Source organism: Seriola dumerili, unplaced genomic scaffold, assembly GCF_002260705.1.
Source record: "Seriola dumerili isolate Sdu_G_001 unplaced genomic scaffold, Sdu_1.0 BDQW01000242.1, whole genome shotgun sequence".
NCBI classification, from domain to species: Eukaryota; Metazoa; Chordata; class Actinopteri; order Carangiformes; family Carangidae; genus Seriola; species Seriola dumerili.
The window spans coordinates 7,734,853-7,748,313 of NW_019174497.1; the positions used below are offsets into that span (position 1 = coordinate 7,734,853).

Sequence of the window (13,461 nt, forward strand, 5' to 3'; positions counted from 1 at the left end):
ATCAGTTTACTGTTTTAGGGGGGGTTGTGTGCCAAACTATTTCTTGGCTCTGAGCTATTGTCAGGTAACAAGCTAACAAACAGACATAAAAGTGGTATCAATCATCTCATTTAGCTCTCTGACAGTAAGCGAATATTTTCCAAAATGTTTAACTATTCTTTTGAATTTAAATATGATTATGTAGGGAGTCATAGTTATCATCCCTCTCTGAATATGAGAGCTGACTTAAGTTCACCTCTTCAGTCTCATCTTCTGTCTCATTCATATTAACATGAAAGGCAACTTCAACTTGGATGAGCATTCATATTATAAAGTTTCTGGTTTGTCTTTTTCTCCCATGTTGGATAAATCAACCCAGACCGTACTGTAAGAGCTGTACTTTTGGTTATTCTGTGTGTTAAATTAAAGGATTATAATTTATTATAGCATACCACAAATATTGAATTTTCACTTCAGACAACATATTATCACACACACAGTTCCCATAAAGCACCACATCTACGATACGTGGGTTACAAAGAGCATCCTGGGATTTTAAGGACTTAAAGAGACAGGGTTTCATGGCAACGGATACCATGTTTTCCAGCTAATTTCCTGGAAACTTCACTCATAATTCCCTAAAAATTAGCTGGAATTTAGTTGTAAATTACTAGGATATTTCCGAGAGAGGATTCAAAGATGGGCCCACTCCATTTAGTAGCAATTATAAGGGAAATGGACAAAGTGTTAGTTGCTACAGATATAAAGCACCCACTGGTTACATTACTAGCTAATTTCCTAGTTTCGACAGATTTCAATATATATCCGAGTTTCCTAGAAAGATTAACAAAACTCTTAATTTTCCTTTTCCTCTTTCAACTGCCATATATTACAGATTCACTTTCACACAGCTGTACTTTTCAGCTAAATTGGATATTCCCTAGTTTTGTGTTTCAAACTGATACAACAAATAAAACACACTACATGCTATAAAATTCACTCAGCTGTCATACTTACAAACATATTTCTACCTAATTTCCACAGACCAGCAAGTACTCCATAACTTTCTCCATGTCCTTTATATTTTTTTTATATTATAGTACCAAATTTTGAAGCCCTTGGAAATATCCTGGTAATTTACAATTAAATACTAGCAAGTTTATAGGGAATTATTTCCTGGGTTTCCAGGAAATCAGCTGGAGAACAGGGGACCTTTAAAATAAAGCATTACCAGTTTCATGCTCTGAATCTATCACTGAAACCACGCTGGTTTATTCTGCGTTGTTAGCTTTTTAGAGAAAGAAAATATCTCCTCCTCAGTGAAAGTGGCATTTTGTGTTGCAAAGTCTACTTGGTGTGGGTCGATTTCACTTGTTAAGTTAAGGCCTGTGTGGGTGGCCTGCCTCATCAGCCAAGTTGAGGATGTAGCCGGCTATGTCGTCCTCTGTGGGGAAATCAGACATGACCCATGATTCATTGGCAGCAGTCACTTGCAGGCGACATATCGGACAGTTTCGGCTCTGCCCACTCCTGCAGAAACAGAAGAGTGTGTAATAATTGTACTAAAACTTTTCTGTGACAAAATTAAAAGGATTTATAAGATAATAGATTAACTGTTTACAAAATTCAAAAAAAGCTTTTTGTATCATCTCACCATTTATCAATACATTTCTGGCAGAAGCTGTGTGCACAGGGCAGGATAAGGTCGGCCTTTCCATCCATGCAGATGCAGCACTCCTCCTCATCAGTCAGCTGCTTCACTCTGCACAGAAACACAAACAGAAGGGGCTCAACTAATTATTTTCAAAGAAGGAAGATTTTTTTCACTTTTTCTAAGCAGTGGAGATTTTATTTTGGAATTAACTGCTTTATGTTGGATAACTCTTGCTTAGCCATAGAAAAATATTGTGTTATAAAAATGTTTGAGAATTTAGACATGTGCAAGATGGTCAAAATGGAACAGGTATATACTAGGATAAGATCGAGTTGCAGCTTAAAATACCATTTGCCTGCCTTTTGCTGTTACTACTTATTTTAAGTTTTATTCATTTATCTTTATCCAAGACCACTATGTCCCATATGACATTTGTAATATGGATACTAATATGTTAACATCCTGGCAATATTGGTTTTACTATTGCATTCTTGTTGCTGTTCTGTACAATGTACCTTTTGGAAAAAGAAACTGAATAAAAATTTAAGTAACAAAAAACAAAAAGAGAATTTAGACATACCTCCTCAACCTGCCCAAAGCTCCCCCTATGGATGGCAATTCATGAACAGACAAGTCATAAAAATATTCTTTACATGAGACCTACAGTAACTGTGAACCACCAGGATAATTTAAACCAAAAGCCAGCGTAATCATAAATGTACTTTTTTTTTATTGTTTATTTTGACTTCAACAAGCTTCCACAAAGTGGTTACTAGTACTCCTTGGATCCTCAAAAAAAAAACAAAAAAAAACCCAACAACAAACACCTGGTTTAAACACTTAAAAAAACCCTTTAGGTCTTAAGTTTGTCCTCAGAGTCTCTGGTGTGAAATAATGAATGTAAATAAAACCGTTCAAAGGCAAAATGATACACTGAGGTAAACACTGTACTCGTTACTGTGTCTTTGATAAGGATCACATCGTGGGAACTGACCTGCCCATCCACATGCTGGCCTGGCAGGAGTCTGTGGAGGGGAGCTGGGCAGATGGGCCCTCGCTGGCACCCTCTGCAGACAGCACCTCAGTAGCCTGACTGGTGATGTCATGATACAGCTGGATAAACTGATATAGGTTCATGATCCGTGATGCTTCCACCATACCGCTTTCCTTGTTGATCTGGGAGGGGGCAAAGGCAAACACATGACTCATATGACACACTGGTGTAGTTTACGGTAGATATGTACCCCTTCAGCCACAATCCTTCACTGTTCCATGTGTTTATATAATTCAAGCTGTTATGCTATCTTGTCAAGATTTTACACATCTTTAAAGGACAGATTCCCAATTTTTTCCATTTTACCAACATGAAAATTTAAGGGTTTTACTTGCTGTAGTTATTCTGAATCCACAGTCCACAGCTGAAGCTATTATGAGGCCTAAATTAGTCAAATGAAGTGGATGATTTCCACAGTTATTACCCCTCCACTGCAGCTGAACAGGACACACTATTCAGGAAAACACAAAGAGGAAATTTTATTCTAAAAATTCTATAACTTTGGAAGATAATCACTTGATTTGTCTAAGTCAGTGTAATGTCTCATATTATCTTCAGATAAACCTCAGAACACATTTTACCACAAAATGAGAACTGTAGATTTTATCCCCCGTCACTTACACTGAAAACACAAAAGGAAGGATTTTTAATGGCCAATATGAACAGGAGAAATTCTGGCAGGGAGCAAAACCTTGTAAGATAGAAAACTGCAAATTATCCTTTAAATTTGGTGATTTCTGTGTAAAAATCCCTGTAAGCACCTGAGGTAGTATTTGATGATCATGTGACAGTCAAACATTGTTAGGTGTTTCCACAGACAATCAGTGTAGTTCTTAGTTATAGTTTGCATGTAAATGATCTCTCAAGAGGCTGAGTCTTGTTGTGTTATTTGTAATAAAAGTAGTGATGCTGTCAACATGAAATGCTGCACAAACTGAACAGTGTGTTCCCTTCAAAATTAAACTGCAGAATGACTCAACCACAATGGTGTATTGGTGGAATACTGAAAGAAAAGCATGAAATATTTTTCTGCCTGCACTTACAGTCCCACGCACGTGAGACAAAGTATTAGATACAGCTGGTCACAATTTGATATAAGATACTCATATCCATAACCCATGCTGTGGTTATGGATTTTGGCAGCCATTTACATTCACATGTTTACAGGCGAAATATACCAGGTTTATTGTTGTATTTCCTGTATACCCTATTTATTTGAGAGATTTCTCGTTTTAAAAAGTTTTGAGAATGAGATACAACCTCTCAGATAAAAGACAGAAAACAACAGAGATATGGATGATGCAATGTGAAAAAGAAACTACTATGTGACACTGAAACTAAATAAGACAAAAGAAAAATGCTGCATTGAACAACTGTATTTTAAGTTTAGTTTGGATTAACTGTATACGCTGATAAACTTTGGTCCCTGTTAATGATGGGGTTGCTGTTGGAAGAGAGAGTGAATGGATGAGTGATGTAGAGAGAGAGAAAAGCTGCACAGACAAAGAGGGACAAGTTAAAATCTTACCACAGATGTTTTAAACACACATCGAAACTATATGTTGTTTGTATGTAAAACCAAATAGTTCCAATTAGGTTTGAAATTCTTCCCATTTATTTTTTGATAAGAGGTCTATTTCTAAACTGATTAATGTGTCTAACTCTATTGAACAGGCATAAACATTAGAAAGAGTATATCTATGCACACTTTCTCCCACACATAATCACAATTCTCTGGTGTACAGTTTCAAAGGCATCTGTCCCCTTCTCTGTCACAAAATCAAAATTCATAGACAGATGCTCAGGTTGGCATGTGATGTATGTGTAAAAGGGTATTTGGTCTCACCTTGGTACAGACGATCCTGACAGCCACCTTCCACAAGGCTGTGGCATCGGATCCTGGCTGCACCTCAAACAGCAGGTGCTTCTGCTGTCCAGCAGCTAGCTTGGCCGTACTGAGAGAGACGCAGCAGAGGCAAAAGGGTATGTTCAACTTCACAACCATTCTGCATCGTTTTTACTGCTGTTTGCTACTGTTCAATATTTAAAAAAAAACTCCTGCTGTATTTTGATTTTCACTAAATCTTGACTACACTTCTGGCCATGCTGAATGTTATAGTGGAAAATCTACCCTAAAACAGTATTTTCGCTACTACTAATATTCCAATATTACCACTGATCTAATCAAACTGCTGTTTGCTTGTGTTTCTACTGCTGGAATACTTTTTGCACACTTAATTGTATTGTAGATTTGATTTTAAAATCAATAAAATTGTCCATTAATCTATGCTCAATAACCCATAATGATGAAGTGGAAATATGCTTTAGAAATGTTTGCAAACTAATTAAAAACTAAAATCTGTCTTGTATTCAAGTGCATCATGTTTGCTGTTTTTTTCCATTTCACAATTATTGAGACGACCACAGTGGCCTCAATAATTGTGAATTGGCTGTCCAGCCAAACTGAGTAACCAGCCTTGGTCAGGGAGTTGATCAAGAACCCAACAGTCCCTCTAACAGAGCTTCTGAAGTTCTCTGAAGAGATGGGAGAACCTGCCAGAAGGACAGCCATCTCAGCTGCTTTCCATCAGTCAGGCCTTTATGCCACAGTGGTTAGGCACAAACCACTTTGAATGAAAGACAGCCTACATGGAGTTTGACAAACATCATTTAAAGGACTCATGAGGACAAAGATTCTCTGGTCTATTGAGACAAAAATAAAACCCTCTGGGCAGAACTCCAAACACTATGTCTGGCACCTGGCACCACTCATCACACAGATAACACCATCCCCACAGTGAAGCATGGTGGTGGCAGCATCAGGCTATGGGGGGATCCTCAGTGGCAGAGACAGAGAAACTGGTTAGAATTGATGGAAGGATGAATGCAGACAAATACAGAGAGGTCCTTGAAGAAAACCTACTCCAGAGTGCACATGACCTGAGGCGATGGTTCACCTTTCAGCATGACAATGACCTGAAGCACACAGCCAGGAAAATGATGGAGTAGTTTCAGGACAAGGCTCTGTCTGTCCTTGAGTGGCCCAGCCAAAGCCCAGGTTTAAACCCCATAAAACATCTGTGGAGAGGCCTGAAGAAGGCAGCTCACAGACACTTCCCAGCCAATGTGACAGAGCTTGAGAGGATCTGTCAGGAATAATGGGATAAACTGACCAAATCCAGGTGTGCAAAGCTTGTAGAAACTTCCCCAAAAAGACTTGAAACTGTAACTGCTGCCAAAGGAGCCTCCTCAAAGGACTGGATTAAGGTTTGAGGGTCTGAGGGTCTAAGGGTATTTTGTAAAAGAGAGATTTTACTTTTTGTTTAATAAAATGTTTTGACTTTGTCATAATGGATTATTGAGTGTAGACTGATGGGGAAATGTGCCAAATATATCTATTTACATTTAAATCTACAACATAATAAAGTGAACAGTCTGAATACTTTCTGAAGCCTCTGTAACTATAGGTAATCATAGACAATGACTTATATTATCCTATAACAGCTGTCATAGGCTCCAACCCCAGCATCAGGGGATAAGCAAGTATAGTGAATGGATAGATGGGTTTATTTTTCTTCTGTTTCATTTCATGTTATTGAGATTTTTGGAACAACTGAGACTAGCTCACTGCAACCACATTGTCCTGCATCTCTGTCACTATCTCTGAGAGCTGGTGAGCTAAAATTAAATTGGCAGAAGCATGGCCTAATGGGCCTGGGGAATAAAATGGGCCAAATCCTGGATGATGGAAGAGTGCTGCAGCTCTGCAATTTAGCTCTCCACTGGAACAGACTAAACTACACTAGCCAAAAAAATCCACAAAACATCCAGGTGTCCTTTGTGAAGTGAGTGAGGCCACATATTTCCATCTTTACATTCCCCTCACAGTCATTTCTGAACACAAGTTTGTTCCAAAGCAAACCTGCCTCTCCACTACATGTAAGTCAAGTTTTATTTTTTATTTCATTAATTAAAGCTGTATGTGTGTGGGGCGTCGTGTAGCGCAGTGGGTTACGCAGGCGCCCCATATATAGAGGCTACAGCCCCCCCCCCCTCCCCATTTCCTGTCTCTCTACTGTCCTGTCCATTAAAGGCACAAAAAGCCCAAAAAAATAATAAAAAAAAAAAATTAAAAAAAAACTGTATGTGTGTGTCCTCAACAGACTGTGACTTACACGTCGTTAAGTTCAGCCACTCTTGCCAGAAACTCCTCGTAGGTGAGGTAGCCACTGTCACGTACCAGCTGGGCGTGTTTCACCAGCTTCTCAGGCAGACGGGTCAGCACCGCCTGACCTGAGATCTGCTGGCCCATCCTGGCAGCAGCAGCACTTAAAAAACAGCACTGGCAGAAGACCGCACCTCATTCAGTTCTGCAGAGCCTAGAGAGAAATAAATAGTATTTGAAATCTGGTTTGGACTGTTTTATATATGTTCTGTATAGTGCACTTTTCCCCCCTGTTTTTTTGTTTGACAGGGATGTCCATACAATCTGCTTGTAAACTTGCTCTTTCACCAGCAGGTGTGGTTTAGTCTGAACTTAGCTGTCTTTTAGAGACATTAATGTTACTAGAAGCACTCACTAAGCACATTCTTAGGAACACCACACTAACACTGGGTAGGTCCTCTCTTTGCACTCAAACAGCCTCAGGTCTTCATGTCACAGATTCCTCGAGATGTTGAAACTTTCCTCTGAGACTCTGCTCCATGTTGACATGACTGAATCACAACATTTCTGCTGATTTGTCAGCTGGACATTCAAGTTGCAAATCTCCTGTTCTACCACATCACAAAGGTGTTCTACTGGATTCAGGTCTGGAGACTGAAGTTCACCGAACTCAATGTCATATTCATGAAACCAGTTTGTGACATGGAGCATTATCCTGTCGGAAGTAAACATTAGCAGATGGTACTGTGGCCATGAAGGGATGAACATGGTCAACAACAATACTCAGACAGACTGTGATACTCAGACCAAGACTGATTTGTATGTGACAAAAAAACATCCCCAAAACCATTACACCACCATCAGCCTGGACTGTTGATACAAGGCAGGTTGGGTCTATGGATTCAAACTTTGACCCGACCATCTGCTGCATCAGCACAAATCCACATCCATCAGACCAGACTACATTTCTCCAGTCTTCAAGGGTCCAGTGTTGGTGTGTCTGTATCCACTGCAGCCACAGGTTTCTGTTCTTTGTTACAGGAAGTGGAACCTGACGTAGTCTTCTGCTGTTGTAGTCCATCCACCTCAAGGTTGGATGTGTTGTTCCCTCTGAAGCTTTTCTGCTCACCACTGGTTATCTGAGTGACCATAGTCTTTCTGTCAGCTGCAACCGGTCTGTCCATTCTCATCTGACCTCTCTCTCTCTCTCTCTCTGTTCACAGAGCTGCTGCTCACTGGACAGTTTTTGTTTCTGGCACTATTCTTAGTAAACTCTGGAGCCTATTGTGTGTGAAAATCCCAGGAGATCAGCAGTTTCAAAAACTCGCAGGAACTGCAGCTGAACTGTATTAGCTTAATTAGTAGCATTACATAACAACGAACTACTGAAAATGAAACTAAGGCTGCGACCGTTAACCAACTCAGCCCTCACAGCAGTGAATAACAGCATTATTCTGGCTTTCACACGTTTAGCTGACTCTTTCAAAACATGACCTAAATTAAAAACATAATCCTGCACTGAACCTCAAGTCAAACACGATTTATATGCCATAGCAACAGCGACAGCAATTTTGCTAACAAGGAGCAGCCTTACTTAGCACGTAACTCACCACTTAACAAACCTCAGGGTGGAGGAGCCGACGCCACGCTGGACACAAGAAGGGTAAAGGTGTTTATGTGGCGTGAGGAGAGAAAAACAAGCTTCTGAGCAAAGTGTCAACATCAGAGGCAGAAGTTCACCATTAGCTGTTAGCTTCTGTTTTGGTTGACGCCGCACGATCGCTGTTTGATGACGTCGCAGCGTACGTCACTTTACCATTTATGGAACTTATTGTGGAAACACTGTGAGTTACAAAGTGCTTCAGTCACGGAAGCAAATTAAAAACAAAATCATGAAAGAAACATAAAAACCAATTCCACTGATGTAAGGTTAAATGAATGATAAAAAATGGAATTAAATAACATGATAACAAAATAAAATGTAATATAATAATAATAATAATTGTTATTATTATTATTATTTTTATTATTATTACTGCTGAGGTAATTACCTGTCAAGTCTGCAAAGTCTGCTTTGTTGTATTGCATAATCTTAATTATTTGATACCACTAAGTGGTATCAAATAGATGCACACCATATAATGAATAAGAAAAATGAGGATGAGTAAAATTCAAATTCATTTAAATCCATTCAGAAATAATTGTTTGTGGTTATTTTCCTTGATGCCATGCACTGTCTTGATTTTCTAAACTGCAGGAGAAGGATGATGGGAGATTGGTTAAGATTACACATAACTACAGAATGTCTGGGAGGCAGTAGGTGGTAAAAAAAAAGAAAAAAATCAAGAGGTAGAGAATATAATGAGCAGAGAAATATGATCAGGGAAACTGCATTCAACTGAAAGGCAGGAGAGAAGAATGGTCCACTTGGGGACAGATATAAGGAGGAGAATATAAGATATATTCAGGATATACAGTATATTCAGGATGAAGACATCAGAGAGCAAATGGAGAAGGAACTCTGAAATGTGTATGAACTGAAATGTGCAATAGCCACTAAAATAAAGACTCAGGTTGTTGATAGCATGATTAAAAAAAGAAAAGGAGCAGATTAACTTCTGATACAACCCAATTAAATGTCACAGAGTTAGAGAAGTTAGCTGAACTTAGTTCCCTGGTGAAAAATCTATTTTTCACCAAATCTCATTTTGGGTTTGGCTCTGTCTGTAGCCAGGCCATCTGTTATCTGCTGGCACACACCTCACCTGAAGAGGACTCACACAGAGAAGAGCCTGCAGCACAGGTGACACCTGTAACTCTCCGGACCTGAGGAGAAGAGGGCCACAATTTTCACAGATTCATGGTTTTCATATAGTTTGGCACTTTGTTTATTTACCTAATATTGTTATTCATTTTCTCCATATTGTTATTTTACTGTTGTTATTTCTGTTTACTCTGTATAAACAATACTATTTCATATCTGTCCATGCTGAAGGAGATATCCCTCCTCTGTTGCACTTCCTCAAGATTCTTTTTTTCATTAAAGTCTTTTTTTGGTAGATTTTTATAACTTCTATACAAAACCTTTATATGCTTTCTCATAAACCCACTGTAGGTTAAAATGCAAAGTAAATCCCGATAAATATGACCTAGTAACATTCAATAAAAATCAATGCTCCCACATGAGGAGAGGCTATCTGAACAGCACATGGTGCTGAAAGAGTCTAATAAACTTTGAGATCAATAACAGAGGTCAATAATATAATTAAGTCTATTTGATCATATAAGATTCATAAGCCCACTCAATCACAAATGAAGCAGATACAGTTTATCATGTGTGGAAAATTACATGTCCAGTCTCGGAGTAAGACACAAAATATATACGTCATCAGTGTTGCCAAATGAGTTTATATATAGCATCTACTGTAACTCCTGACATTTAAATGTAGTTACGTGTAAAAATGTAATATTATATCTCCATTACACCTTTTGTAATGAGTTATGACACATTAATGAGAGCTGTAACATATTTTTAATTTATGATGTAATAATGAAATTGAATTAAATAATGTTTTATACATTTATCTTATATCACAGTGGCCTGGTACTCAATACTATGACATCACCAGTTACAAGTACTTTACAACCTTTATATGAAGTAATAATTGTCAGGTACTGTAATGATGTGGTTTTAGAACTTTTTTTTTTGACAATTTATATGATTTCCTTTTACACTTTTAATCCAATGATCAGGACATTTTATTACATTTACACAAGAAGACAAGGTTCCCTCTGTGGCAAGCTGTAAACTTACCAGCAGATGGCAGCAAACAATTCCAAACAAAATGAAGATGAACCCCACAGATTGTAATACTGCATATGTCAGACAGGCTGTTGATGATGTTGACAAGATCCACTATAAAGAAATCCAGCTGTTTGGAATGAAGATGCTGGTTCACTTAGCTCCACTCTTTAAAGAATCAAATATTTACTCCCATTTCATAATTGATTTGTAGGAGAAAAAAACCCTATATATTTACCCTATTCCTAGTTATTAAAGGGCTTGATTTTTTTTTTAGTATATTCAAAAACACTTTTGGATGGGAGATGGAACTTCTATATCGTCTGGTTGAGGCATACTCTTTTAGCTCTACCTCAGCTACTCACAACTCCTCACTCACAACATTTATTAACATAGAAATGTTAATATACTTGGTAAACTTTAGATGTGAAAACACACATTAAGCATTCATCACTGAATCCACCCCTATTTATTTTCATATTTGGAAACACTATATGAAAGACAGCTATCCATCAGCTTTGTCTGGGTGCAGACCTGGGTGTTGGCGGCGATTCTAGGGCTCTGGAACCAGTCATTAAAAATATCTGTCTGAACCAAGAAAAACAACCCATTAGAGGTAAGCTCTTTGTTTTTAAGCTTAGATTCATTCTCAGGTGCTGAGAAAGAGGAAAAACAAAAGATACCAGCCAGGTATGAACAACTTTATGTACAGATTTTCTGAAAATGAACATAAGTATAAAGGCTCCATAATGTACAGATTGGTCATTTTAATACATCACCTTGAAAACATACAGCAGGTCTCTGAACAACCCAAGAAAATATGGATTGTTTTGAATTCAATAAACAGCAGTAGTTCAAGATGAACTTAGCAAGTGCATCTATAGTTAATACTGTACATACAGATGATAATTTAAAACAGTCTTCTGTTATTTCTTTAACTGACTCACTGGCTGTGTGGTCCATAAACTGATAGTTCTTATGATGAGCCACTCTTTCTGACTGGCAGTAACAACTATTCGTACACACTCGATATCAAAGCCGATCTTGTGGTCCACATTGTTCACCTCAATGTTTCCGCCTTTAAACTCCCCTAACGTGATGTAGGATGTGCACTGCCTTCCCTGCTTAGTTTCCACTGACTTCTGTCCCACTTCCAAGGCCCCGTGATGAAGAATGTCATTCTGTCGATCCTCTGTACCTGTAACTATTTTAATTCTGCTGATTTTCGTTGATTTGTTAAAGATTATGACAAAGAAATCTCCAGTACAGGGAGGTTTCCCCCAGAAATATTCATCTACGATACTACTATAAGCCTTCGTGGCGTCATAGTTTTCAAAGACGTTGATGTTTGTGTAAAGGCCGGCAGGAGGGTTGTCAGGAATGTCTATGGAGTCTTCCTCGAAGTCGTCGTCTTTCAGTTTGTTCTCTGCTCCTTTGTAAGAGGAGTAGTAGCCCATGTGCTGGAACAGTGAGGGCTTGAAACGGATCACATCCTTCTGGGCCAGCAGACCCCTGAAATGGATGAGGAGCCAGTCGCAGGGCATTTCCTGGTAGAACATGAGGAGGAAATGAGCCAGACGAGGTAGGTCTTTGGAGTGGTACAGCTTTCCAATGTAGCCCAGCTTGGAAAACTCCAGCATCACCCAGTAGGAACCTTCTCTGGAGGTGATCACCTTCTTCAGTGCTGTCAGGAAGTTCCTGGAGCAGCGCACGTCATCCTCTAACATCATGTAGAAGTGAGAGAGGTTCGTGCAGAAGTTGAGAAGGAAAGCGTAGTCAATGTTCTGCTTAGAGCGGAAACGGACCCGGTCCTCCGGGTCGTTGTAGTTCCTTTTCAACCCATCCAGAGATGGGTAATACTCCTCTGGAGTGTGGATCACCAGGAGGCGTCCGGCTATGATGTGGTGTGCAAACTTCCTAGTGATTTCCTGCACCAGGTTCTCACACCACACCAGGTCAAAGTCTGCCAGGTGGACCACAACCACAATTTCTTTCAGTTCCTCATAACTGGACTGATCAAAGATGGATTTGATTGTTTCCAGAAGATAATTACCTTTTTTCCTCTTGACAGAGGACAAACCGATGGTTAGATACTCTGTGAACAGAAATCATTTTTGTCATTTCTTATTATGGAACAAAATCTTAAAACAATTCTTGTTGCTTGTGATACTAAATATCTTCAGAACTCAGCCATTCGCATAAAATTACTATCAATTACTTAGTAGAAATACCTACTTTTGCGTGGCAGAGGAATTCCTGCCAGATAGCGATAGGTCACATTAATGGTCCCAGAGAAATTGGATAAGTCTCTGAACGTGTGGACGTATCTCTCAGAGTTTGCAGAATGCATCAGTGTCTCTCCCAGCTGTCTTTTTTCAGCCTCCTAGAATTTCAAAAACAAGCACACACCGAGCAAAGAGTAAAATGCCGAGAGCTAAAATCGCAAAGGAGCATTCAAAGCATTCAATCATCATCATACATCTCAAAGAAGATGCACCTACCAGCACATATCCATCATCCATGTACAGGTTGAAAAAGAGCAGAAAGGTGATGAGGAAGCCGAGGAATGGGAACATGGACCGCTTCCTAAAACACCTCATCTTGTCCACGGACTTCCACATCAGCCTCATGATCACGCCCCTCACTGCAGGAAAGAGAGACAAACAGAAAGATGGTAATCAAAGGGAAATTAAAATGTATGGGAGCTCGCGCACATGGCCAACTACAAATTTTTAAAAAATTCTAATCCTTGTAGACATTGGGGTTATGACACTGATATTAAAGATTAGCTGTAGACTTCTGTGAAT

The 13,461-nt window shown here is 39.0% G+C and overlaps 2 protein-coding genes across 4 annotated transcripts; both read right to left on the reverse strand.

Moving 5' to 3' along the window:
- Positions 1-1,073: 1,073 nt before the first annotated feature.
- On the reverse strand, positions 1,074-8,647 carry rnf141 (ring finger protein 141). Of its 3 annotated transcripts, none has more exons than XM_022756385.1 (6): positions 8,475-8,562; positions 6,863-7,066; positions 4,534-4,642; positions 2,628-2,809; positions 1,634-1,741; positions 1,074-1,509 (listed from the first exon to the last, which is right to left on the reverse strand). In XM_022756385.1, exons 2-6 carry the CDS (start codon positions 6,997-6,999, stop codon positions 1,359-1,361), a joined length of 687 nt encoding a protein of 228 aa, XP_022612106.1. In that variant the 5' UTR covers positions 7,000-7,066; positions 8,475-8,562; the 3' UTR covers positions 1,074-1,358. The 3 variants fall into 3 exon arrangements, with proteins under 3 accessions (XP_022612106.1, XP_022612105.1, XP_022612107.1); XM_022756384.1 differs by having other exon boundaries at positions 8,463-8,550; XM_022756386.1 differs by lacking the exon at positions 6,863-7,066 and having other exon boundaries at positions 8,463-8,647.
- Positions 8,648-11,377: 2,730 nt separating this feature from the next.
- Positions 11,378-13,289, reverse strand: LOC111229827 (alpha-1,3-mannosyl-glycoprotein 4-beta-N-acetylglucosaminyltransferase C-like). The gene is made up of 3 exons (XM_022756299.1): positions 13,156-13,289; positions 12,890-13,037; positions 11,378-12,749 (listed from the first exon to the last, which is right to left on the reverse strand). Exons 1-3 carry the CDS (start codon positions 13,282-13,284, stop codon positions 11,581-11,583), a joined length of 1,446 nt encoding a protein of 481 aa, XP_022612020.1. The 5' UTR covers positions 13,285-13,289; the 3' UTR covers positions 11,378-11,580.
- Between the last annotated feature and the right edge of the window lie 172 nt (positions 13,290-13,461).

Excerpts from the sequence above, each read along its gene's own strand:
- rnf141 (XM_022756385.1), bottom strand. The coding sequence starts at position 6,999 with ATGGGCCAGCAGATCTCAGGTCAGGCGGTGCTGACCCGTCTGCCTGAG. Across the intron at positions 1,742-2,627 it reads GCCAGCATGTGGATGGGCAG|AGTGAAGCAGCTGACTGATG; the intron begins GTCAGTTCCCAC and ends GTTTCTGTGCAG. Across the intron at positions 1,510-1,633 it reads CAGAAATGTATTGATAAATG|GAGTGGGCAGAGCCGAAACT; the intron begins GTGAGATGATAC and ends CTGTTTCTGCAG.
- LOC111229827 (XM_022756299.1), bottom strand. The coding sequence starts at position 13,284 with ATGAGGCTGATGTGGAAGTCCGTGGACAAGATGAGGTGTTTTAGGAAG. Across the intron at positions 13,038-13,155 it reads TGGATGATGGATATGTGCTG|GAGGCTGAAAAAAGACAGCT; the intron begins GTAGGTGCATCT and ends TTGAAATTCTAG. Across the intron at positions 12,750-12,889 it reads AATTCCTCTGCCACGCAAAA|AGTATCTAACCATCGGTTTG; the intron begins GTAGGTATTTCT and ends TTCTGTTCACAG.